This window comes from Apteryx rowi, unplaced genomic scaffold (genome assembly GCF_003343035.1).
Source record: "Apteryx rowi isolate R43461 unplaced genomic scaffold, aptRow1 scaffold_201, whole genome shotgun sequence".
Classification (NCBI taxonomy): domain Eukaryota; kingdom Metazoa; phylum Chordata; class Aves; order Apterygiformes; family Apterygidae; genus Apteryx; species Apteryx rowi.
Genome location: NW_020448320.1, coordinates 657933 through 683926, shown reverse-complemented (window position 1 = coordinate 683926; position 25994 = coordinate 657933). Strand labels below are relative to the sequence as shown.

The following is a 25994-nucleotide window of genomic DNA, read 5'->3' as shown; positions in this document are numbered from 1 at the left end:
GAAAATTTAATGAAAATATCATTGCTGAACTTTCCAGGAGCAGAAGCATCAGCAGTTAAGAACTGGGTACAGAAGGAAGATAGAAGACATCTTTGCACATATAAAATGCCAGTTGAGTTCAAAGTTAAAACATGAGCTATGAGCAAATGTGAGTGTATTGCCCACCCAACATCAGTGGCCTCAGGGGTGTTGAGGGAGGCTCGGTTGCCCGTTTCCCATTACTTTAGCAAATGGGGCTGAGCTGTGCTGTGGGGCAGCCGAGCCTGCAGGTGAAGGTGAGTTTCAGACAGTAACGCTGCTAGCCACAACTTTCTGACATAGCTTCATAGTCTCCAATGAATCTTGCATCTAAAGGGTGTTTAAACAGCCTTTGTTCTGTTTTAAATTCATCTAAAAAATGTTACTCTTAAGCATTTTAAAAAGGCATTTGCTGCAAGAAAAGCATTTGGTATTTCAAATGGAAGACAGGTGGAAAACATGACTACTTTTCGCATGCTTCCTGCAGCTTTTGTTATTTCTCAGATAAACATTGAAATTTCCTGATTTTTAGATATTTGCATTCTATCTGTTCCTGTTAAATGACCCCATTGGTTTGAAAATAATAATAATTATTATTCTAAATTATGACCTGCATCATATACTACTCGTGGTAAGGTTCTAAAATGAAATGCTAACAGAACTTTCGTTGCCTTTAAGGCTCTGATCAACAAAACAGCCTTTTTGTTTTGTCACMCAAATATGTGGGTACTAACTGGCTGGCTCTTCCCTTGGGGAACGCATGCCGAGAGGGGGATGAAGAAGGATGCCAGTTAGCACTGCCAAGGTGATGTGGAAAGTACTGTAATTAATAGCATCAGCAGCAAATGTCGTCTCAATTTAGCAGCGTACTGCTGGGATCTTTCTCTGGGTTATAATACCTCCTGATGCTGCTGCTTTCTTTCCTTCTCCAAACCCATGCGGAAAGGCTTAATCTAGCTGAAAGCAGAATTTCTTCACCACTGGATCAAAGAGGGGGAAATGAGTTAAGAGGCACCTTGGTTTGCTCAAGCCTGTGTATAACAAAGTGGAGGGAAACTGAGCTGGCTTGTCTGGGTGTAGGGTTGTAGTTCCTAGCTAGTTCAGTGGAGCTTCTCCCAACATAGATGGGAACAGATCCTGCCCCTCTCTATTAGTGCTGTTATTAGCAACACTGGCCCAGTTTTAGTAGGCAGCATCAGAAAATCATGCGGGGGAGCTCTTTGAGACCTCACTCTGCTATAGAAAGGTACATCAGGAACGCAGCACCATGGGGATGGTGTCCAGTGGCTTCTTCCAGTGTTATTCCCTACAATTGCTTTTGCTCCCTCCTGCGGTTAATGAGATATGATGGCCTTGACATGACCCTGTGTTATGTTAGTGCGTGGAACAATTTGTTATATATTTGTAGATTCCTCTTTCTTTTCTTTCTCTTAGAATGAGAAGGAAACTCAAGGGCCCTCAGAAAATGATGATTGATGGTAAGCGTTGTCACGTAATTAGGCAGTTATTTTCTTCTATTTTCCTCTCCAGCCGTGCATTTTACAAATATATCTAACAGCAACAAAAAGAGGAACTTCCAAATTTGTTTAGGGCTTTTTTTGTCATTTTTAATATATAGCTTTGCAAAATTGTTTTGCAGAGATTACTGCAGTTCCTGCTGTGGAAGTTTTCAGTGATTCAACTAGTTTGCACTCCTTAAATGTCCTAGATTTGTTGCTACAGAATAGAGAGGGGAAAATTTTACAGCAGGGCCTCTTGTATTCTTGTAAGAACTTGTTTCTCTGTGTCTATGTAATAAACACCTCGGTAATAAGAACCTCTTTCTGATTCTACGTGTTACAAGTTTCTAGAAAACTGTATAATTTTAGTTCAGGCAGAATTTATGGCAAGACATGGTTTTGTTGTTTTTGCCTGTTTTAAGGAACACATTTTAGATTAAAGGGTTTTTCTTAAATCGGAGGCCAGTCTTTCCATTCATCACGCTATTCATTGATTACCTGCTCTGAATGCTATAAACCTAAATCCTCTCTCCAAACAGTTTCATTCATGTTCCTGAGGCTGTTGGTCAAGTATTGGATAGTGTATACGTGTTACCGTAGCAATTTGCAGGGGTTAAATGATTGTCTAGGAGAGAGGAATAAAAAACAACAGTACAAACCCCGCAGGGTTATTTTGTTTTCCCCTAATGACAGACAATATATCCCAGCAGAAGGAGCAGATTCCTATTTTTCCGTGTGATGTAAAATACCATTATAGAATTTTAAATTACCAGTGATACATGATGGGAGTTTGAACTAGTACTAACCAGCTTACCTCTTGAATATATATACTTCTTGAATTTATATTAGCAAGTCTGTCTTGTAATCTTGCACTCATGGGAGAACGGAACCAAAAAGGACTGTTTGCTAGCTCTAACAGAAATAAAAATTGCGATTCAAATTTTAAAACTAAAATTACTTTGTCCCCCTTCTAAAGATCAGAATGAGGATGATTGCAAGAGATGGCCAAGGGGGAAATTTGTTTCTTTTTTTCATTTTACTTCCACCAAGAGCTTGATTTCATGCAACATTGGTCCTGCTTCAGTAAATATTACAGTTACCTGATTTTTTCAAAATTTTTCGTAACATTTTTAAAGTTTGCATTTATTCAGCACCATCTAGTGGACCAACTGCTATTTTAATTTTGAGAACAGCTGGTCTTTGCAGACTGTATAGCAGATTAGAGAATACAGTCTTTATAATGTATCTAACATATTTAAAGTATGTTTGTGACTAATTATATAACAGCTTCAAAAGACTAGTGGTTGTTTGGTTGAAAAGGAGTCCCCTGAAGAAAACTCAAGATGTGCGCTAGTGTTGCTGCCTATTATGTAGTCCACTGAGCTTCAGCTTGCTTGTCTGCTTCTCTGCATTACCGCGAAGTGTCTTCTAGGTGGTACGCTTTTCAAAGGAAGGGTTTTGAAATACTATTTCTTTGCGCAGTGCCTCACAAAAAAAAGAACCAGCCTACCTGTCACTGTGATACAAATGCTCGGCGCAGGCTGTGATAGAGGTGAGCTCCGCAGTCCTCACGTGGGCGAAGTGTTCGGGAATCCATCCAATTCAAGTTGTAGGCAAGGAATTCGAAGTTTGGCTCTTAGAAAATGCCTGATCTTCTTCAAAGAAAAGAGTCCCTTGGGAAAGCCTCCCTGTACAGTACACGTGCAGAAAGCGAGAGGATTGCCGGGTGGTGCCAGGGGCTGCCTGAGGACTCGCAGGAAGATCTCCGCTCAGTAGGTCTGCTCTGCAGGGCACGGAGGAGCAGGCTCGCTGTGCGGATGCGCCAGCGTGAGCAAGAAGGGCTGCATCTCCCGAAAAACGAAGGCCGCTAGAAGGCCTGAGTGTTTCTACAGGGCTGGTGACATCTCCAGCAGCCTACTGCTGCCTCTTAAATGAGGTTTCCTTGGCAGCAAGCCCTTGATTAGGCAGCTCCAGTTGGAACTGGAGGGAGAGCAAGGGGGGCCTGCGTCTCCGGGCGTCAGACCCTGGCAGAAGCCACGGGCGGGAGGGAGGGAGCGGGGAGCGGGCAGCCGGCGCACTTGCTCCCTGAGCACGAGCGAGCGCTGGAGGGAAGATCTCCCTGGAGCCTGCTCTCTGTCCCCTCCTGTCTCTGCCCTGGGAGCGCTCCAGCCTAAGTGCAACAGACAAAAAAAAAAAAAGAAAAAAAGGCGCTTTTCTGCTGGCCTCATCATGATACTGTGTTGTAGCATAACCTCTCCAGAAAGAAGTGGCCAGCAATTTTGCAGATAGGAAAAATAAATGTTTGGGGTTTTCCTTTTCCAGATATAAGAGTAGTTTGGAATAATAGCTGTGGATACTGGTTGTTGTGTGTGCGTTCATCTGGTTGAGTGGGTGAAATTCTGTTTTCAAATCCACTTAGCTCCTACTGACTGCAGCAGGAAATGTGGATCCAAAAGGGTCACAGTATCTGAGTAAATGTATTTTTTGTCAGGAATCCTGTTTTGTTAGAGATTTAGGGGTAAATCCTGTATGCTGGAAAATAACCATTTGCAATGGGACCTGTCTCTCTTTTTTCCTTTTTAATAGCCTTGAACTAAATACTAGCTAGCACACTGGAATTCAATGAAACACTTAAATTGTTTCCTCTCTTTCTCTGTTTCTCCTCTAGCTCTGGGATTGTATACAGTAAATGCAGTATATGGAGATACTATTATTATGCCTTGTCGTCTAGAAGTACCAGATGGTCTTATGTTTGGAAAATGGAAATATGTAAGTATAGCTTCCCTTAACCTTAATTCATTAGAGCTAGTATAAGATGATACATATTTTAGTGTGTGTAAGACTACAAGATTCCAACCTATAGAATTTCTGCCAAGTAGGAGATGATACTTATTTCTGTGTGTGTAAGACTACAAGATTACAATCTGTATAATTTCTGCCAAGTATAGATTAGCAGTATGAGGAATTAATCTCTTTGTTCAAGAGAAATAATTATCCAGGACTTCTCTGCCAACCAGTATTAGAAAATTGGCGTGTTACCCAGTGGTGTCTCACTAGTTTGACTGAACCGTCCCTGGACATTTGAACACTTTTGAAGCAGGCTGCCTGAAGCAGGGAGTGCTTCATCCCTGGGAAAACTCTGTCCCTGTGTTTGGTTGATCTGACAGTCACTCAATACTGTTTCACGCTTCGGTGTATTTTATGCACAGTGAAGAGCGCAAAGCCAACCTTAATAGAATCATTGGCGGTTTCACTCTGCCGTTTCTGGCGTGCAGAGAACAGAGGCACACCACAGACATGCCAGGGCTCTGATGATTATCTCAATTAGCCTGTAGTAGAGACATCACAGAATGCACTTTTCCTGCCTCGAGGGCCAGAAGGAGAGTAAGTAGATCAGAGTCCCTAGAACACTGGAAGCACACATGGAAAGAAAACCACTAGAACAGCAAAACCCTTTAGCTTCTCCGACTGGTGCTAGCAAAAGTGTTTTTCCTGCTTCTGTAAAGCTAATTTAAATCTCCTCTTATGTTCAAACCAAAATGTTACCAGCAATAAGAGATAATTTGAGGAGTGGCAGGGCCATTTGCTCAGGAGTGACTGCACAGCCTGAATTTCTACTCTGACAGTGGATTTGTATTTAAGAGTATGTAGTTCTCACTCTCTTTTTCTAAATGGCATCCCCTGGCCCATTTTAAAGCAGAAGGATCTACCCCTGCAGTTGTTGCATAATCCCCACTGGCTCTTTCCCTTGTACCTGGAGGTTCRCAGTCTTTACAGACCTCGCACACTCAAGAGTTCCTGTTCCACAAACATGTTTTGGGATGCTAAGTCAGAACTGTGTGGAAAATGTTTCCATAAAAGGGAGGGCAAAAAATGTTTCGTGTAAGCACTCAAAAGATTCAGGGCCTACGTTTTACAATGTGTTTTTTGGTCTACTGGCTTTTCTTAGAAAGACAGAAGTTGATCTCTGTGAAGATGCAAGGCTATTCTGAGAAAAAGAAATCCATTTTCTTTTCCCAGTGCATTTGAATTGTTCATCTCAGACAAGTCCTAGTCAGTAAATGGAGACATTATGACTTGTTTTAAGTGTGCACATTTCACAGATAACATCAACCATGATATAAAGGATTACAAAGCCTTGTTTGCAAAAAAGTCTGTAGAGTTACAGTTGTAGGAAAAAATTTTGACATAGTCCATACAATCAAGTGAAACTTGTGCCCATTCTCTCTAGGCAACTCCCAACTTGTTATTGGGGGGTGGGGGGGTGTTTCTTGGTTTGGGGTTTTTTTTGATAAGGTTATTATTTCACTGGAAGAAAGAAGAATTTTGGTTTCTACTCTGCTGTCTTGGGAGTAGCTCTGCTGGTGCCTGGTACAAACTTGGAAGTACTGAGAGAAGTACATTGATTCTGGTGCAGCTGGAGCAGACTGTTAGCTGCAGTTAGTACTTGCGAATGCTCATGCACCAGGTAGTCATAGAGTTAAGAGCTCATTTGCATCAACAGCCAACTTCTAATTTATCAAGACAGTCTTGTTTTTTCTGACTGATGGACATCTAAAATAATCCAAGTATGTATTTAAAAGTGGAAAAGGGAGAAAGATTGTAAAGGAATTTAAACTTCACATTAGTTGTTGTCTCCTGCTCCCTGCTGCAGCTCTGACACCACTTATCTCTTGTCACAGCATCGTCATGCTTTTGCAGGCTCTGTAGTCAAGCTGAGAGACTGTGCTGGGAACATGACTAGTATCAGTGCCACAAGATGCAAGGGATAGAAGCTAAAAGAGAACTAAAACCTCTTCCAGCCCTCAGCACAATATTGAACATAAAGATGGATTCAACTTTTCATCTTGCCACCCTTAAAGGGGGGCAGTGTCTGTCCCTTTTCTATGTTGGGGGGGAGAAATTGAATCCAGCAGAACTCAGCCTGTAACTTTGTCTCTCATAAGAATGAATTTTTGATATGACAGGTTTGTGCAAGATTCTTCTTTTTTGTATTCCTTCTTAGGATAGCAACTGCATACTGATGTAAGGAGGATGTTTAGAAAATGATATGTTGCAGATTATCTTGAGATGCATAAATAACAATATTTGTATGTATATTCCCATGCCACGAGCTTTTGGGTCTTTTAAAAACAAACAGAAAAAGCTAAAAAAGCTCATTTAGAATAAAATAGGCAGTTATGCCTGATTAAATACTGCATTTGGAATGAAGTCTGAATATCCCAGACACACAATATATACAATATAAATATGTAAAACACACAATAGAAATATGTAAAACAACTGTCAAAAAAGGAAACTGAAGCTTTTGAGCCTAGCTCATGAATGCCTCTGTTTCAAATACTTTTTCATATGCACGGAAATCAGGTGGTGCCAGAACCACCAGCCTTGATCTCAGAAAGCCCTATGCTTTGCTGAGATTGGGTCAAAGGATTGAAATTATTTCTACTGATGATATTTTGAGTGTGTACCACAGCAGTCTTAAACTAGCCCTTATATAACACTGAATTTCCTGTCTGTACAGCAGAAATTAATGGGCAGAAAAGTAATCTCATGGGGTTTTCAGATTTTTAAAATTATGTTTTTGCACCATTTGCAGATCTTGAAGCACTTCTAAATGAGTGTTTATGAAAAATAGAGGTGTTTATCATTTTATTATAGGAAATGCCAAATGGATCTCCAGTATTTATTGCCTTCAGATCATCAACAAAAAAAAGTGTACAGTATGATGATGTACCAGACTACAAAGACAGGTTGTCTCTCTCAGAAAACTATACGTTATCCATCAAGAATGCAAGGATCAGTGATGAAAAGAGATTTGTATGTATGCTAGTAACCGAAGATGATGTTTCTGAAGAGCCAACGATAGTCAAAGTGTTCAGTAAGTAAAACTAGTTGTCACTACCATTAACATTCATCATACCTGAATCTTAAATTAAGGAAATTTTTGTTTAAGGGAAAGATTAAAGCCAAGAAAGTAAGTTTGGCTGAGTAAATTACTAAGACTAGCAGATTTATGCAGTTTTAAAAAATGTAATTTATTGGTAACATTTACATAACAGGACTGCCTGCACTTACAGTTTATTCATGATAAGTGCTGGCTCAAAGTGAATTTTAGGCTTTGATAGTGACTCACTTATGTGATGTCATTTGGCCTTGGAAATGAAAAATGTAAAATTAGCACTGATTATTTTTCATTTGTTCTCTGAGTGAGCTTTTCTGCAGGAGAAAAGTATTAACTGTGTGTGGTCTGAAGTACTAGATGTCAGTTTAGAGGTTTAAAGCCACCCCGAGGAGGTAGTAGGCAATAGAATGAACTTTGAGCAAGAGACAGAGGCTGGAAAACAAGTTGCTAGCCCAAGATGCATATTTTGTTCCCTGCTGAGCTACCAGGAGGAATACCAGCCTGCAATGCCATTTTAGAGCAAGGAAGAGCTACAAAAGTTTATTAGCATTTTGACAACACTACAAATTATTGATCACAAGTGAGATTTTCAAGAGTCTTGGATGTATATGGTAGGGTTTTGTCGTTTTTTTTTTTTTTTTTTTTTTTTTTAAGTCAAACAGTAAATCTCACAGAAACCTGATTTCCTGAGGCTTCTTACTGAGCAGCTTTTGGAGATCCTCCCTTTTATGATTACTGAAGTCAGATTTGAGATTCTCGAAGCATCTAGTCTATTGAAAAATGGTAATGTGGCATTTACACCTTTGAGCATACTCTGAGAGCAATTTACAGAGGATGATTTTAGTCTTGAAAGAGTTCTCTTTGTGCTGTCCAGTGTCCTAGAGACAATGGTTACATTTATATTAGCAGCTTAGCTACCACAAGATCGGACCTGTTGAGCAATACAGCCGGTGCTCAGGAGCCAGCATCCTCACAATGCATGTTTCAGGGAATTTTATTTTGAACTAGGTCTAGTCTGGCCCCATGTACCAAATGACTGTTGGTGGGAAGCATTAAGTGAATTTCTGAAGCACATCTTTTGGTTTAGTTTCATCCCAAAGGACTGATTTGCAGTGTAAACCAAGGCACTCTGAGTCACAGTCSCACTCTGGACTCAAACATGAGAGTGGATGAACCTGGGCTTTTCCAGGTGGTGTTTCAGAGCAGAAGTATAATCCTTTGTACTCTGACTCACTCGGGGAGGAAGTCTCTTCTTCCTTTTTATGGACTTAAGAGGGGCACAGGTCTGCTGAACTAAAGTTAACTTTTTTTAAATACTGCCCTATGACTGCAGTGGATATCTTTCTCAACTTCATATTTATACATTGCTTTCTTTGGCCTTTGTTGCTCTTCAAATGCAGATTTACACACTCAAAGTAGTTTGCTGTTGTCAGAACATGTTGCTTGCAGGGATAGGCAGCTTCAAACAGATCACACTTTTGCTTGAAAAACATAAATATATTTTAGAAGGGCAATCTTAAAGAGTTCTTTCAGAGAGAAGGTGTCAGGGATTCTTCAGCATTGCTTTGGCAGAAGTCTGTCAGTGGCATAAATCAGTTTGAAGGTAGATTAGGAGTCAACAGTAATTCCTTTCCCTCGTTTCACTTTGAATTTGACTGCAAGAACAATTGAATTAATGACGACAGGAACAAGTGTGCTCAGAGCAGGCATAGTAAACACAGTGCTCCAGAGGAAATGATAAAGAATTATCATGTTTACTTATTGCACACCAGTAAATATGTAGATGAGACTATAGTATATAGCGAACAAAATACTAACTGCTTGAATTAGTGTATACCATACTAAATATTAACTCAATGCTAATTTAGCCATGGAGCACAGCTTGTATGTTTTATAGTATGCATTAATACTAATAGAGAAAGCTTCTATTTACTAAGGAAAACAAGAAGAGAAAATACCACATATGTAATGTGGCTGACTTAATACTGCAAGAAAAAATTACCTTTGTAGTTTTTCATTTAGAGTTCACAACTTCAGGGTTCCACAAATAGATTTTTGCATTTAACTTCCTTGAGCCTGATTTTGTGGATTTTTCTTTTTGTTTGCTTGTTTTCTTAATTAGGAAATGATTAAGAGTAGCTTGCAAGCTTCGTTTATTTAATCAGTAGTTTGTAAGCAACTTGAACCACAGATACAGAGCTAAGCTGCAGCAGTGTGAACCCTCATTAACTGGAAGTCTTGGCTCTCTGACACTCTCCCATATCCCAGAAGGCTTGACTGAAGCTAAGTTTCACTGGAGCTTGTTGCATCCTCAGCTGTACTACCTGATTAGCTCAGAACTAACGAGCTGAAATGGCTCATTGCACAGGTACCACCTGCTAGTCACACTTTCTGGGTTACTTAAGCTCTACCAGCTTTCCAGATGGATCTTGTCAGCATCTTTTTCTGGAATTAAATGGCCAGAGTTTGCAAAGTAGATGAGCCCTGCAGACATTAGCTGCTATCCTGCTACACTGATGTTTGGCTTTTGCAGGTGGTGAGCTCTTTTCTCCCCTATTATAATACCTGTATGGAGCTGCAAAGTGCTCTGGTAAGCTCTTCAGTCAAGTGATGAGCAGTGTGCTGAAGTTACAAACCAACCAAAGTGTGCTCTGCTGCTGTTAAGCTTAACATGTCTTCCTGCTTCAGACGCTGAGATAGTAAATGCCAAATAAGTCTTTTATAGTGAATTACCTCCATGCCTGTGCTGTGGCTGTTGGGATTTGGCAGCAGGCATTTCCTTTTCAGAGGCTGCTCTGAAAGAGCAGGTGGCTGCCTCTCAGCTAGAGCATCTGCTCAGTAACTGGAGCCCTCAGAACTGCAGAAGCCACTGAGAGGCCCCAGAAGAGGAGGTCCTTGCCTTGCTCACAGAGAGAGAACACGAGAGGAGTGCAAAGCACACAGCAGGTCGTCCTGAGCGCCGGTAGAGTGCAGTCCTAGGAGAAAAGACAGATTAAAGGAAGGAAAGTTTGGCTGGGGGTGGGTGGGGGAAAGCTGTGTGTTTTGAGATTTGAGTTCATCAGCTGGGTGACTATGACAGGAAACCAAATATGCCTGTTTATGGGACCAGAAAATTTAAACCAGAAGGCCTGTTAATGGTCTTGGAAAACCTAATTTGCTTGAGTTGACATGAAAATGCTTTGTCCTTGACTGGTTCTTACAGAAAATAGGTTGACCTTTTTGCTTTAAAGCTAACAAAAGAGAAATAAACGTGCACATATCTTAAAAAAAATAAAAAATCTTTTCCTCTGTTAGCCCTTTGAAGACATTGTGATGGTTTTGGTGTATAGCTTTGACTGTTTTCTTTGTTTATTTTTGTTTTTTGCCACAGGCAAGTTGTTTGAGAGAGTCAAATAAATAACTTCTTTTATTGCCCCTTTGATCTGTTCTTTTGTTCTGTTTTGGCTTAATCTTGCAAGCACAGAATATCTGTGCGTGTGTGTACGCACAAACATACACACACAAGAGAAATGGGTTCTCACCGAATCCTGCTGCCTTTGTGATAGCAGGAGCAGTGCACCTGTAGATTAGTGACTTCATTGGTGTGTTGAAATTTTGACAAGATGGTGTGAAGCTCCCTTTGGACAGGATTACTAGCATAATTTCACAGGAAGATTGATTTGGAAAAAAGGTGCTGTAAGCTGGGATGGTTAAGGAAGGTTCAGTCTGTAAAAGCATGTAATATGTATGCTTATTTAAGCCATACACTAGAGTGCAGAGACCTTTGGCTGTATAAGCATTGGTTTTTTTGTTTTTGTTTTTTTCCCCCTCCTTACTCTTCCTCGCTGCTTTTAAACTTGAAGCAAAACCAGTTCCTTTTGGAGATAAAAATTTGTATTCCRGGCTTCAGGCCAAACTGAATTTTAACAGACAAGTTATATAGTCTTTAGAAAATAGTGTTTTATGATGGAAACACTGATAGATCCTCCACTTTGGCAAGCTAAGGGGTCCATCTACCATTTAAAAAAAAAAAAAAAGGTAAGTAAGAAGACATATTGGCACTGAAGAAAAAGTTTATTTTTTAAAGAGCGACATAACTGACTCAAAATCAGTTAAAGTACCTCACTTACTTATGTCATCCAAATTTCCTAAATATAACATTAGCAGCTAGAAAAATAAACATCAGAAGAATGGTTAGTCTGAATTTGTCCAGTTAAAATGTGACAACTCGGCTACAGTAATATCAATGGTAAAGCTGTTTTTGTGTTACTGGTGCTTTATTTTCTGTACCACTGGTTCTTTCTCCAGCATGTACCTCATAGAGATCAGACAGGTTCTCTCCTCCTAAACGCTGAACTGGTCTGCCTGGCTAGAACATATTTTGTCAGTATGCATAAAATTACGTATGGAAATTATGACACATTTTAAGGTTGTTTTTTTTCTCCTTCTGCCCATTTCCTAATATTTAGGTAGAATTATCTCTTTTTTTTCTTTTTTTAAATAGTATAAAAAGTATAGATAAGACTGTATCAGGCCTGACTTCTATTTAGTCTCAGAGTCCATATTGCTGTATCAGAGTGGGCTTTGTTTTTCAAAAAAMTGTTTGTGCTCCCTTTACTAGTACTTTTATCCTATTTATGTTTTAGAACAACCATCTCAACCAGAAATTTTGCATCAAGCAGACTTCTTAGAAACAGAGAAGCTAAAAATGGTAAGAGCGGCGTTCTCCCTCAAAGTTTTGTACCTGAAGGCTGCCTGAAGCTCCTTTACAGTCAAGACCAAGAGGTGTGATGAACTGCTAAGAGTGCATGTGTGTGTTTGTGTGTGATGGACTGCTAAAAGCGTGTGTGTGTGTGGAGATTGTGTTCCATAGCCAGACTTAGCACGGACTAGCTCCCTCCAGCAACATTGTTTAAGCCTTGCCCCAGTGGCAATTAGAGGCCGTCCTGACCTTAGACCCACCACCTAAGCCTCTTCCAAATTGTACCAAAGCATCACTGATGCAATTTAAAAATGTTTGGGGTTGAGCATTTGAACTTTCTAGAAATTTTACCCGAATAAGAATAAACGAACATAGAATTCTGTTAATACGTAGTGGAGGAAAAGGTGACYGATTTCTGTCTGTTCTGCAGCTCGGGGAATGCGTTGCAAGAGATAGTTATCCAGAAGGCAATGTTACATGGTACAAAAACGGAAAAGTTTTGCAGCCTGTGGAAGAAGGTATGTTTCGGTATCAGACAATATCTCTGAATCCACAGATAGGTGAATGTGTGAATAACTGCATTTATATGAGTTGCTCTATTTTAGTCTAAAGTACTGTTCCTTTGAGGAAAACTACTGATGCACAAAATGAAACTTGAAAGAAGCTTCTAGGCCTTTCAGAGCACCCAAGCCACGCCATATACTCTGTTTCCTGCATGTCATGTTCTAGCTTAAAAAACACATTTTGGGGAAGAAGGGTTGCCTTGTTAATGGTATTGCAAGGCTTTTCTTGAGTCTTTGTTAAGTAGTTAGTTAGGAGCCTTTATCTAATTTCCAGCTTCTCATTAGGTATTAAATGTCTCAATTTTATACCTGTCCAGTAGTGTGTTTTGGATCACACAGGTCATCATCTCGTTCTACTGGAGGTATTTATTCTCCAGGAGATTTAGGAAGATCACTTTTTTCTTCCCTCTCAACTTTGATTTTGCTAGGCTGAACGAGCTACGTTATTTTAACTTCCATAAAATAGGTAATGCCTATGAAATTGTTATAAATGTGGTCTTCAGTTCTTTTTGTCAGCATTTTTGAGGCATTCTTTCTGTCTTACAAAGTAAGCTGAGATTTGTATTAAAAAAACAACAACAGTCTGCAAATAGATTTTTGTTTTGATTTAAAATCTACAGTATGTTAGGAATATGTTGTGGATAAAACGACCCTGGTATATGTCAGTGGCAGTACTGGGGGAACACTGTACAGTCCCTTGGGTAATTGTCGTGTTGCTTGCATGTTTGCAGACTGCTAGCAAATAGAGAGGCAGGCAAGCATGATGTATCTACAATAGGAAGAAGGTTGCAAATTCTAGCTGTGTGATACTGAAACAATATTTCCTTTTCAGTTGTGATCATAAGTTTGCAAAAGATTGTGGACAAATCAACTGGACTCTTCACCATGACATCATCTCTTCAGTACATGCCAACAAAGGAAGATGCAAATGCAAAGTTTGCTTGCACTGTGACATATTATGGACCATCTGGACAGAAAACAATACAGTCTGAACCAGTAGTCTTTGACATTCACTGTAAGTTATTAAAAACATCTATTGCTGTATACACCAGGGGTGGGGAAAACAAAATCAGAGACAGTTTATAAAATTACAGGAACATTGCTGCTTGACTGTTGGGAGTGTTTTTTCAAAGCCAGTTTGCAGCAAGAAAATCTGAGTACTTTCTTTATCTAATTTATACTTATCTTCAGACTTACCTGAGTTTGCTTTCTTGCTAACTAACAGTAGAATACTGGATTATCAGGATTGCATTGACAAGAGAAAAGTAGTAACCACAATAAGTTACAGTGAAATGGGATTTTTGGGAACTTTAACAGAAGTTAGAGTGGTTGATTAGAATGGATGATGCTCTATTAAGGATCAGAGATGACTCCTTGTGCCCTCTGAAATATGCAATGAATATACTGTGCAGTTTTCAGTGCACTGAAATGCTTTTCAAATGTGCACAAAGGAGATTTAGCATCATTCAGCTAATGCTGGTAGACTGCCTTGCAGAAAGTAACTTGCAGATAGTAACTTCTCTACAGCTGTAAGAAGCTGACTTTTACGTCTAAACTGTGCATCTGAATATTGGTGGACTTTTATTTTTTTAGTAGAGAATTTGTGTAAGTAATTATTTCCAGCTGGTCTAAGTCCCAGAGCAAATTGCTTACTGCATTACTGACCAACATGGATATCGTAATCCTCCTTTGAGTAAAGAAAACAGGCATTTGGCAAGGATAGGTAAGAGGAGGTGGTAGCAGTTAGAGAGACTGGAAAAGGCATTTCAAAGTATTGTAAAACAACACTTCTGTAGGACTGTAGAAGGCAGCAGGTCATAGCAGAATGAAGGACTGGAATGAGAGATATTCAAGGTGATGTCCAGTAAACTGTTGCTAGTCTGTACACTTTAGGTAATACCCAAGGTTCTAAAGAAAAATTTCAGTTTGGGGAATGCCGCTTTAGTCCAGATATCTAATGTGACTTTTAATTAAAGTCAGAGCACAAATTTAAGAGGAATAGTGTGCATGTTTTATCTTTATGAGCAGGCCATTTCTACTGAGAGAAAGTAGGCAATGAAACTGATAATACGTCTCCTACAGCCCAGGATTCTCCAGGTGCTAGTTTTTTTGCTTAATCCTGAAGGCTTCTGAAGGTACTGGAAATGCTTTGCGAAAACCAGGCATCATCTTGTAAATGTACTTTGTAAAGACAATGCAACAGAAAGGACGTGAAATATAAATCCATTATGTCCCCAGAGTTTTGCTGCTAACAAATACAGAGACTTCTGGATTTCATGAATGCCCTGACAACTCTGTGCAGCTGTCATTTCTCTAGTATAGTAAAATATTAAAATGTAGAAGTAACCCAAAGTTGGTACACAATTAGGGTCAGAATATACAAAGTATGAGGCCTGTTGTATTTGCTGAAGTCAGTGTTACTTGCTTAAAGTTTTCCAACATTGGGCTTTAATATACATTATCTCTTTTCTAAAAACTCAGTAATCCAGTTGGATACAAAGATAGATAGTAATGCACGCTGAATTTCTGCAGCCAGCAGGTGTTTGCCATTACCTTGAAAGGGGACAGTCATAAATTTGAGGTGGCAATGTGCATTTTATTTAGATGACTAGTTGCTTCTCCTTCCCAGGTAAAGTTTGTTGAGCAGCAAAAGTAGGGGATCAGTTTTGACCTTGGTCAAATCACACAAAACCGTAGAGCAGTTATTCTTTGTTTTCACCTGGAGAAACCAGAGTAAATTTAGGCCTTTATTTCATCAGCTGTTTCTCCAGAATGACAATCAACAGAAGTAACAGAGATGAAAACCTCTGGGATAGTAACCATTATCCTAGGAAAGAACAAAGAGATTTCAAGCTTGCAGTCACCTATTGTTTCCATTAAGTTAGAGTTTTCTTTAGCTTTTGCTTTAAAAGTTGAGTACCAAATTTCACTCTCTTTTCTGTCTTTTGTGGAGCCCCATGGCTGTGAATAACTGCTACTGYGTATGGCAGAAGTTCACAGGGAAGAAGTGTAATGACCAGAAAGCACTGACTTCCCTTCCACTCAGACTGCTCTGTTGCTGTTACAGCCAAGAGATGCTGTGATGTCCCCATTTCCCCCACCACTTTCATGCATTAAGCTGCTTTACCTGTTGAGGACGAGGCTTGTGCACATTTCTGTGCTGTACATACTATGTGCACTTGCAATCAAGGACTATCCAATATGAAGGAAAAAAGAAGGCTGCACAGCACTGCAGAATAATCTCTGCTGCAAAAATCACCTGTACTCTGTACTAGAGATTTAGTATGTTTGCTAGCCGAGCTCTTTTAATCCGTGTCTACTAATACACAATTTAATTAAGATAAATGCTTCTCCAGAGATAGGCAGTATCACTGTGCTGCTAATTAGCCAAGAGTGGGAGGTGGCACACCCTTGATTAGAGAAGAGGCTTACCTAGTATGAACCTTGTTGAGCTACAGATTAGGATGTTACCCAGTTTCCATTTTCAGTATCTTCATTTGATGTAACTTCAGTTCCATATTTTGTTCAAATGCAGCTCCAGATGCATTTGTGAAACTTGTTATTAATAGATGTCCAGAGTTTCTATAGATAGATTTCTTGACTGATGTTAGTTGACAGTAATGACATGTCTTGATTTGGTTTTGTTTTTAAATTTGGTTCGGTGATCTTAATTAGCTGCTTTCTCAATTTATTTTTTTTCTCAGTCAGATGTAATGCAGATAAAAATAAATGCCAGACTCCACCTTTAAGATATGGAAGTCTTTCAGCCTTTTTTTTTTCCAGATTGACTCTCAAACTATCACGTTTTGCATCTCTGAAGCAAGTAGAAAAAAAAATCCCCCACTCATTTAAAAAAAAAAAAAAAAGAAAGAAAAAAAAGACCTACCATCCATTCTGATATCTAGTGCGATTCATTGGAACTTACCCATTTATTATAAAGAAATGGGGAGTGCACACTTAAAGTTGTATGCACAATTTTTCTGTAAGACATATCTGTATATTCAGATTTTAAGAGTGTTTTACTTTTCTTTTAGCTCAGGGTTAGTGCAAGCTCTAGTATTCAAGTATTTCATAGCCAGTTGAAGTCACTGTAACATAGTGTGAGAAGAAGAGTGAATTAGCCCCTGCAGAGTTTGGTGCTAGTCGTAGATAACTGAGCTTAGCTAGCAGTAGTTATCAATACTTAGCTCTGGTGAGCAAGCTACAGAACGTAAGGTGAGTAATTTTAAGTTAACTCCTGCAACTATTAGATAGTTAGACAGATAATATCTCAGATATCTAAATTATCTAGACTCTGGTTATGTTAGGTTGTGCTCAAAATTAATCATTGTAAAAAGATACGTTTGCCAGACAAGCTTTCTAGTAATGCTCTGTTGTTAAGTGTCTGTCTTTTTATGGATAAACTCCTTTCCATAACAAATTAGAATTAAAAAGCAATTCATACTCCATGCTGCCTCCAGCATCCATGTTTCATTGGAGTGATGTCTGCTGTGGCCATGGTGGGTCTGGGATGGCAGCATTCATTTCACTAAATAACTGTCCTTTGGTGCCTACTTCCAGAACTTTGCTTCTGCAGAAAGCAGGTACAAGGTCTCAGGTATAGACAAGCACAAGGTAAGATGGGGTGAGCCAGGGACGTTGTGCCACTCAGGCCAGATATACCTTCACCAAACTGCTCCTGTTGATTAGCAAAAGCAGGGGAGCAAGTTGCTGAGCGCTGCCTTAGCATGAGTATTGAAAAATATTGTCATTAGGTTGTGTCTTCCTCAGAAGAGGTGGCCAGTTCACTTTAGAGAATGATTTAGTTAGTCTTTTGCTATTTACTTTTGTGGATATATATATATATATATTTTTTTTAATTTAGATCATAAAATAGAAACATTGCTCATGGTTGATTGCAGTAGATACAAAGATAAAATATTCCTACAGGAAAAATTGGTGCTTTGCAAGGGTGTCATTCTTGTTTAACTGTATTTATTTCTAGTCCTGTTCTGTTTGTCTCTGTGGGGAAAACTGTTCCAAATTATAGTCTTAAAGTTTTCCTCAGTATAATTCATCCCTTTCCAGTCTTGAGAGAAAGCCAAAGCAGTTCCAGAGCATGTCTAGCCATCCTTTCTGTCTTTCTCCCGTTCGGCTAGGTTTGTTGGAGGGGAGAGACAAGTTCCTGCAGCCAGCTAGCTCACCGGGCAGCCCCTGAGGCTGGGTTGCTGGCCCTGCAGCAGCCACGAGGCGTGCGCGCGTGCGTGCGTGCAAATCGTGGCCGGCTACCTACCTGCCTCTGTCATTTCCCACACCAGCAGCAGCGCTGCACGTCCCTCCCTGAAGCAGGCAGACTTGCACGTCGGTACTGAAGGGCCGGGCGGGGGGAGAGGCTGTGTGGGCAGGAGAGGGAGCCGAGCGTGTTGCACCTTGAGGAGGGAGGATGTGGCCTCCTGCAGCCCACTACTGCTCTTCCCTTGAAGGCAGAGGCTAGAGGCCATGCTAGGGCACTCAGGCATGGAGAGGCCACAGCAGAATACAGCTGCTTTTATGTGGAAATCCCCATAGGAGAAGCCAGACATGATGAATGCCTTAAGGGTGGGAAGGGCTGTAGAGCGCCCGCTTCACTGAACGCACAGAATCGCCTGCCAGGCAAGAGTGTTTCTGCCATGTAGATTTTTTTAGTGTCTAATAAGGTGTACTGTACTGTGTCTTAATGCAAGATCAGCATCAGTGGTGAAATTTTATTTATTCATTGAAATTAAAACAGTGAGAGTTATCTGTCCAGATTATTTCCTTTATTTTTGTTAATTTTACTCTGTTTTTGAAAAATTAAATTTAGGCTTCTATTTAGGAAGAATAGCATGTATTAAAGTATACTCCTTTTTGCTTGAAAGAAATTACTGAAGTAAAATATAAGTTATAGTTCTAGTTCACTGAACATGACAGAAGTATGTTACACTTACAGTTCTGTTGACTGTGTTAAGAGGCCTATTATGTTCACCAAATTCATCTTTTTGAAAGCCGGTAGTGATCAGCATATAGAATAGCGTTGGTAGAGTTGCTTAGTTCGTGTTTATTTCTTTTTAATGCAAGAATACTATTATCTAATGTTAATGAAGGGTGCTGAGAGCTTCAGTTGTTTTTTCTGATGCTGCAGTCATCTAAACAGCAAGCTTCATAGAGGACAAGTTAATCCCTCATAATGAAATCACACTGTGAAATTGTCCCTACTGATCAGGGTTTTTTCTTTTTAAACACACGAAATAGTTGTCGTCATTCCTATTTCAGTTATAGATACTTTGGTGAATAAAAATGGGTTTCTATATAATAAGGCTGCTTTGAAGCTTTTTGACTGGGATAAATTTGGAAAGTGTGATTAACTTAAGTTCTTCTATAAAATATCTACACGTGGACATACCCTCACCTGCTTCATGATAAAATTGTGTACTCCTTGGGCATGAGTACTGTATGCATAATGTTATTGTAAATTTTTTTGCAAACGCTATTAAATGTGCATGTTATTTTCACAGATCCAACAGAGAAGGTGACTATTCAAGTGCTGCCACAAAGTAGTACCATTAAAGAAGGTGATAACATCACTCTGAAGTGCTCAGGGAACGGTAACCCTCCTCCACAGGAGTTCCTGTTTTACATTCCAGTAAGTTTTGCCTCACCTTTACTGTTTACTGAAATAGTTTGTATCATTCCTTCCTACAGACATTGCTGCATGTCACCATATATGTGATTTTATAACAAAGGAAGGAAGGAAGGAATTTGATGTGACTAAAATGGAAGATAGCTGTTGGCCTTTACATCAAACTCTCGCAGAATGCCTCACCTGAGTTAGCAAAGTATTCTTTAAAAACCTCCCCCCCACACCCTGGCCCTGAAATTTTCAGGGGGTTAGACCTACTAAAATTGTTAGTCTTCATTTCTCATCATCATATATTTTGAGTAAAAAGTGGTTTTGAGAAAAGAAGTTTAGCACCTTAAATGAAATCATCTCATCTGTTGTCATTAACAGACAAAGATCCAGCAGTAAAAGTATAGGAAATTAAGTCAGCCATTTTTTGGACCTTCACAGATGAATTTTTGTGCAATTTTTATTTGTTTAAGTTGTTTTGTGGCATGACACCACAAACAAGAACTAGTGTGTCAGCACAGGAGCCAAGCGTAGAACAAATCTGCCAGATGCATAAGATGAGAATAAAGAAGAGGAAAAAAAAAATTCATTAATCTTATGATTGCTGAAACCTGCAGACAGATGTGGCTTTATATTCTAAGATTCCTACCTTCTTCCCATGTCCTGCTTCTCTCTCCCCTGGCTTATATCCATTTTTGTTCCTATTGCAGTAACGAGCAGAGCTGATCTGGAGAGAGGGCAAAAGAGGCAGCATGCTTTCAAGTGTTTCTAAAACAACATGTAGCTCTTTGAACATAACCTCATCTATTTTGGACTCCTGGCATCTTTGAATTGTTGAAGAGTAGCAAGGAAGAATAGCAGCTGAAGTGGTCTTACCTCAGAATGGCCATTTAGGTTCAGTGAGAGCAGAACTGAGGCTTCCAGTCAACTGTCCTTTAAATTAAAGTCATCCTAAGAATTCACTGTATGCTGGGAAGAAGTGCATGGTATCTTTCCTTGCTCCATGATCACACTGAGCAAGCTGAACATCCCAGTTTGTCTTGTCTGCTACCTGAAATTAATCCTTTCACTCAAGGGGAGCTGGAATTGCTGATTTCTTTGCAAGACGCATGGGTATTATGACAGGCACGGTAAATCTCTTTCTGGGTTCAGAGATATGAATGAATTAGAGGTTCATTCTACAGTTGTTTCAAAAGCTGGTCGAAGTCAGCGGTTGTAATCAAGTGGGAACTGAACAGCTTTAACTTCATGAAACATGAACAGATTTCACTTCATGATTTTTCCTAAATGAAATGTATCATTTTAGATACAGATTTAGAAACACAATTTCTTTTGCTGTGGTGGTTTCTTATAACACCCTTATAAGTAGACTGTTTCAGGCTTCTGTTTTCTTATCTTCTTCCTGTTAAACTTGTAGATTCTGTATTTTAACATCTTCTTAAAATAAGGCTGGTCATTAAATTAAAAGAGAAGTTTTTAATTGTTGGAGTGGTTTTTAAAACTATGCAGTCAATCAGAAAATAAACCTTAGTATTTTTAGTAGATGACTGCACTTCARTGATGCTAAATCTATATGTATTTTATATGCTAAATCTATTTGTATTTATAGAATTTCAGGATTCTTATAATTGAAAAATCCTCAACAAAAATAAATGTTTTTAGTAGGCTTGTATGCAATAAATATTTCGTTTTCCATCCATAGGGAGAAACAGAAGGCATAAGAAGTTCAGATACTTATGTAATGACAGATGTGAGACGAAATGCAACAGGAGAATACAGGTGCTCTCTGATGGACAAAAGCATGATGGACTCAACCACCATCACTGTACACTGTAAGTCATTGCATTTTGCACTCCTAGTTAGGATACAAACCTGTCTTGTAGCTTCTGGGTTGATCTCTCTCTGCTTTACTTGTGGGTATTTGTCCAGTTAACCTACAGGAGAAGGGTGTTGTGGCCTGTCTGAAGTCCTGTCAGGTTCTTTTTTTCCCCTCCCTCTTCTCTCTCTTTTTGCCCCTCCCTGTTGTGTTTCTGTTTAAAACTTTCTCACTTCACGGACTTAGATACAGACTCACTTTATGAAACCTTGGTATAGTATATGATACTGTTGCACTGTCATGCATAGTGCAAATTCTGATGTTTTATAAGTGTCAGTCATGTGAACATACATAGCAAACAATTCTGCTCCAACCCTGTCTTTGAACATACTGAAACACACAAGCTGTCACACGGTGGTATCACTCAAGGTCATGCTTCAAAGTCAAATTCACATTAGTCTAATATCCTTTCATCTTATCTCAATGAAGTCAGCATATAAGGAATTCAGAGAAGAGACTTAGGAATTTATTATGTCATATAGTTGAAGTTTCTTTTTTAGCCTTTCCCAGAATCATAGGACTACAGAGCTTGGTAAAGTTCCTTTAACTGGATACTCCCACTCCATAACTGGTTGCTTTTAATCTTCCCTTTATGTGAGGAAAAAAAAGAGCAGGAACTCTTTTAAACTTTGAAATCCTATCACAGGCTGTGAAATGAGACTCAACCCAATTGTGATAGTTTTCCCTGGGAGCACTGATGGTCTGTAGTCTTCCCAGTAGCATACCTTTAATAGTTTACAAATTCAGAGGGACATGTTTAAATGTTCCCACAGTAGTTATACTTTTTACAAAAAGAAACTTCACATACAAAAATACACAGCTGTAGACAAAAATAATAGATGTCTAGATGGATTTTTCCTCTTCACTATGATGTCAGTCAGTCTTTCAAGTTCACAATCTACCTACTTGCACAGGAAATCCCAAAATTCAGCTTTGTAAGACCCAGCTCAGGTTGTGGAGGAAACCCGTTGCTGATAGTAGATGGGATGGCTCTGTTCTGAGGTGCCTTCTACATGAATGAGAGCCATCAGATTTTAATGTCGTCTTTGTCCTTGGCCGGGGATTGCTTAATGCAGCCCTGGCAGGAGGCAGGAGTGCCAGGTAGCCCACCAGTTTCCATTCAGTACACGTACATAAACTGCATACAGTAACTTCTTAGGCTGCATGTAAATTCCTGAGATCATAGGAGACTCTCAGTCCTTGGTGCAATTCTGAGTGTCTGTTTTCCTTCATGCACCTGTATAGCCCCTTTGATTCCTATACTCTCTGACATCACAATTTTACAAAAGTACTACATGAAAACGTAGGCATTACGTTACTGTTTGCTTTTCAAAACAGTTTTATCTGATTATATAACCTTTCAATTTCATTGACTGTCTACTTGTCTTAATCTACCATACATTATCGTGTATACTCCTACTGCATCTGCTGATACCTAGTCCACACTGTAAGCTAAACTGACACAGCATCTTTCAGTCTGTTTTCATGCTGAAGTCTGACTCTTAAACCTACTTTGGTCTTGTGTTAGGTATACTTTTTATGATTGGCTGTCTGTAACTGAACACACTATTCCAAGAGATACTTGATTCACAGCCTAATAGAATTTGATGATTTCTTTAGTGGTGTCTTTTTATTATTCTACACTTCACTGCTATAACTGTTTGTGTGCTTGTTTTTTTTCCTGAGGAGATACAACATAGATAGATTATACCTGTATATGAATAATGACATTATTTTATTTAATGAACATTTTACATTTAATAAGGTCATCTGCTATTTTACTACCCATTCCCTTAGCCAAGGATCAGGGTATGTTAGCTGCAGCAGTACAGAGCTCTCTCCAGATCTATCTGCCCAATGCTGAGGGCAGCTTGGGTGTCTTCACAGCATAGTGTATTTTGCTGGGTACAAAGACCTTGTCAATATTTTTTCTGTGGTATAAAACAACCCCTTTATTTTACTCAAAGCGGATTGCATGACTACTTGGACTTCCACAAATAGTTACTCTAGAGAATGACTTCTTCAAATCCAGTTTATTTATAACAAGCCAGTTTTCATTTCTCTGCTATTTTATGTGCATGTCAGAAAAGTTTTACCATATGAGAGAAGCATATATTTTCTTGATAGAGGTCTTTCCAGTGTTGGCAGCTAGTGCAGCTACTCAGAACGCATAGATACCAGCTAGCACCCTGCCACCTTACTCCAGTCTTTTTTTTTCCTTGAACACCTCCATCCTCAGTAAAACCTTTTCTTAAGTGAGGTACAGTGGCCTGGAGCACTTCTGTAATTCCTGAATGCCCATATCTTTGCAGCTGTGTGACAGAGTCTGTCTTAAAGCTACTTTGGTGTTTTGCCTTATGCTGGTCTAAAGCATTTCTGCAGCATGTCCTGTTGTAAGGAGAGGTCTTCTGAAGAAGTCATAAAATCCAGAACTGCTTTATAATATCCTCTTCCCTCTTTCTGCTGCTTTCTTTCACATAGATTTTCCAGTATAAGCCAATAATTTTTAGTACTTTCTGCTTTTAATATACTTACTTATTTTTGGTGTTAGATCTTCTGAGTTCTTATGCCTTCCTGCTATTCTTTTCCTTGAAATAATAYTTACTAACTCCTATTAAATCCTACTGTTTTCCTTCTTTTGCTTTATTGCTTACTTTTTCACATAGGGATGAGTATTCCTGTCTATGATGTTACACTGAAAAAGCTTTCATTCTGAGCTTAGGGCTTTTTATTTCCTCACTTCTGATCTTCAGATTTTGATTTTCATGAAAAACGAGCAATATAATAATTCTTGTTTCCATCTATGAGTCCATTTATAGTAATTTTTGTTACATTTCAACTATAGCACTTGTTCCCAAACAGGTTTTACTGAGCAGTGTAGATATGCTGGTTCCTTTCAGTGGCTAGGTAGGGAAAGGTTTTTGCTGGTATTAAAATATATTAGCACTTTATAGCCCTTAAATATTTTTATAGCAAAATAGTCCAACTCTCAATACCAAGGATATTGTTTCTTTTTTCCCAAGTGGAATATATATTATGAGATTGACAGAAAGCTGAACGTCAACATTAAAGCATCTGAGTTACCCATCGTAGTTAGGGAAATACTGTATTTGTGCAGGAAGTCTTTGCGGGGAGGGATAAGGAAGAGTCTCTTCCTCACCCACAGAGGTTGTGACAAACTGGACAGCCTTGGTTCTCACCTCCTCAGAACAGAGGTGGGATCTGTGGAGTGAGGTCCCAGACTGCATGATATTTCTGGTAGTCTTTTCTTGTGCTACAGACATATTGAAAATACAGGAGAAATCATCTTTTGAATGATGTGTGGAAAAATTTTCTATTCTCAGTAGACTAGGAGAAGTTTCTGGCTCGCTGATACTATACTTGGAGTGTTCAGATTACATGCAAGTGCTGTGCATAGTTTTCCCAGTTGTAGCATGGTATCCCATCTGAGACCTCTTTAAAGGCTGGGAGACAGACCTACGCATGCAATACAGCTTATAAAACCAAACATTAGAAATGTTTGTTCTAGCCTTTCTCATATTAATTCCATACCTCTCACATATGACATGGTAATATATGCAGAATGCACTCTTTGCCTCTTTCCTGTGCTACTTGGTATGCAAAGACAGTACTGACATCAATGCAAGACTTCAAGTGAGACCACATTAAGAGCTAGCATATATTGAAAATGGTGCCTAATGAGAAGTTTTTTTACAAAGAAAGTTTCAAAGCCAAAACCAGAAATGTATGGAAAGTTCTTGCAACCAAGTTTTTCTTTAAACCACTCAGAAGATGAATTTTGACAGTCTTCTGTATGGAAGAAATATTTTCCCCTCATACTCCTGTACCCAGCACAGATTACTTACTAATGAAGCATATAAGTAAGTTGAGAAGTAAAAGTATCTGTATCACATTTCTTTGTGGACCCTACAGATAAACTGGCAGAATATTAATCCAAATCAAATTGCTCTATGGAGATTTCCTAGAGGGAATCCAATGCTAAACAGAAGCTTAATTCCATACTTGCCTCATAAATCACCTTACAAATTCTGCTCTGAGCTATGCAGTTAGTCTTGTGTATTATAAATTTGCCTGAACTTCTGTAATAACCTACAGCACTGTGCAGGAGGGACTGAAGTCTCAGTTATGCCACCAAAAGGGAGGGGACACAGGCATGTTACCTAGAAAGAAGACTGGATTGAAGGATTGCTCTGGGCTGAGTGTCAGTCTTGCCTGAGATGAAGGCCAAAAATTTAATGAGTTCCTGCTTCCTGTGATGTGTGTGACAGGAATTCCTCTTGAATGATCTTCTTGATCTCTTGAGTTTGAGGTGTTATCCTGCTTCAAAGAAATAAAGGTTTAAGCAGATGTTGAAAGAGAGTCACCCCAAGAAAACAATTCTTACATTTTTCTTCCACCACCCCTCTACCATGGTAGTATGTAGTCAAGAGTAACAGAGCAGAAAGAAAAGCATCCTGTGAGCCATCTGATAAAATATACACAAATATTCACTAGCTGAGTCATTTTTCTTCTTGTGGAAGCAATGGTAAAGTCTGGAGTATCTTGTTAGTTTGGTTGGGTTTGCTAGTTTGTTAGTTTGGGAAGACAGGGGGAGGAGGGACAAGACATCCTCTTAAAATGCAGGGAAAAAAAGCTGTTTTCCCTCTTGGGTAAGATCTTTGCTTTATTAGTCCATAGGTGAAGGTACAGCTTTGTGACCCTCTGAGACTAGGCATTAGACTTGTAACACAGGTATTAATGAAGACTAATAGTACAGAATGAACCCTAGTTTCTCCCTGAAATCCTGCTTTCGATTATAATAGAGTT

The 25994-nt window shown here is 39.2% G+C and overlaps 1 protein-coding gene across 4 annotated transcripts in view; it reads left to right on the top strand.

Moving 5' to 3' along the window:
- Window positions 1-25994, top strand: part of ALCAM (activated leukocyte cell adhesion molecule) — a 122712-nt gene that overhangs the window by 80449 nt on the left and 16269 nt on the right. For 3 of the 4 annotated variants that reach the window (XM_026063840.1, XM_026063837.1, XM_026063839.1), the window contains exons 2-8: window positions 4186-4286; window positions 7179-7398; window positions 12048-12112; window positions 12534-12621; window positions 13499-13681; window positions 19179-19306; window positions 20994-21123. In XM_026063840.1, coding sequence (XP_025919625.1) covers window positions 4233-4286; window positions 7179-7398; window positions 12048-12112; window positions 12534-12621; window positions 13499-13681; window positions 19179-19306; window positions 20994-21123 — 868 coding nt within the window. In that variant the 5' untranslated portion in view covers window positions 4186-4232. Of the gene's footprint in view, window positions 1-2999; window positions 3070-4185; window positions 4287-7178; window positions 7399-12047; window positions 12113-12533; window positions 12622-13498; window positions 13682-19178; window positions 19307-20993; window positions 21124-25994 lie in introns of those variants that run through there. The other variant, XM_026063838.1, reaches the window with a different exon arrangement.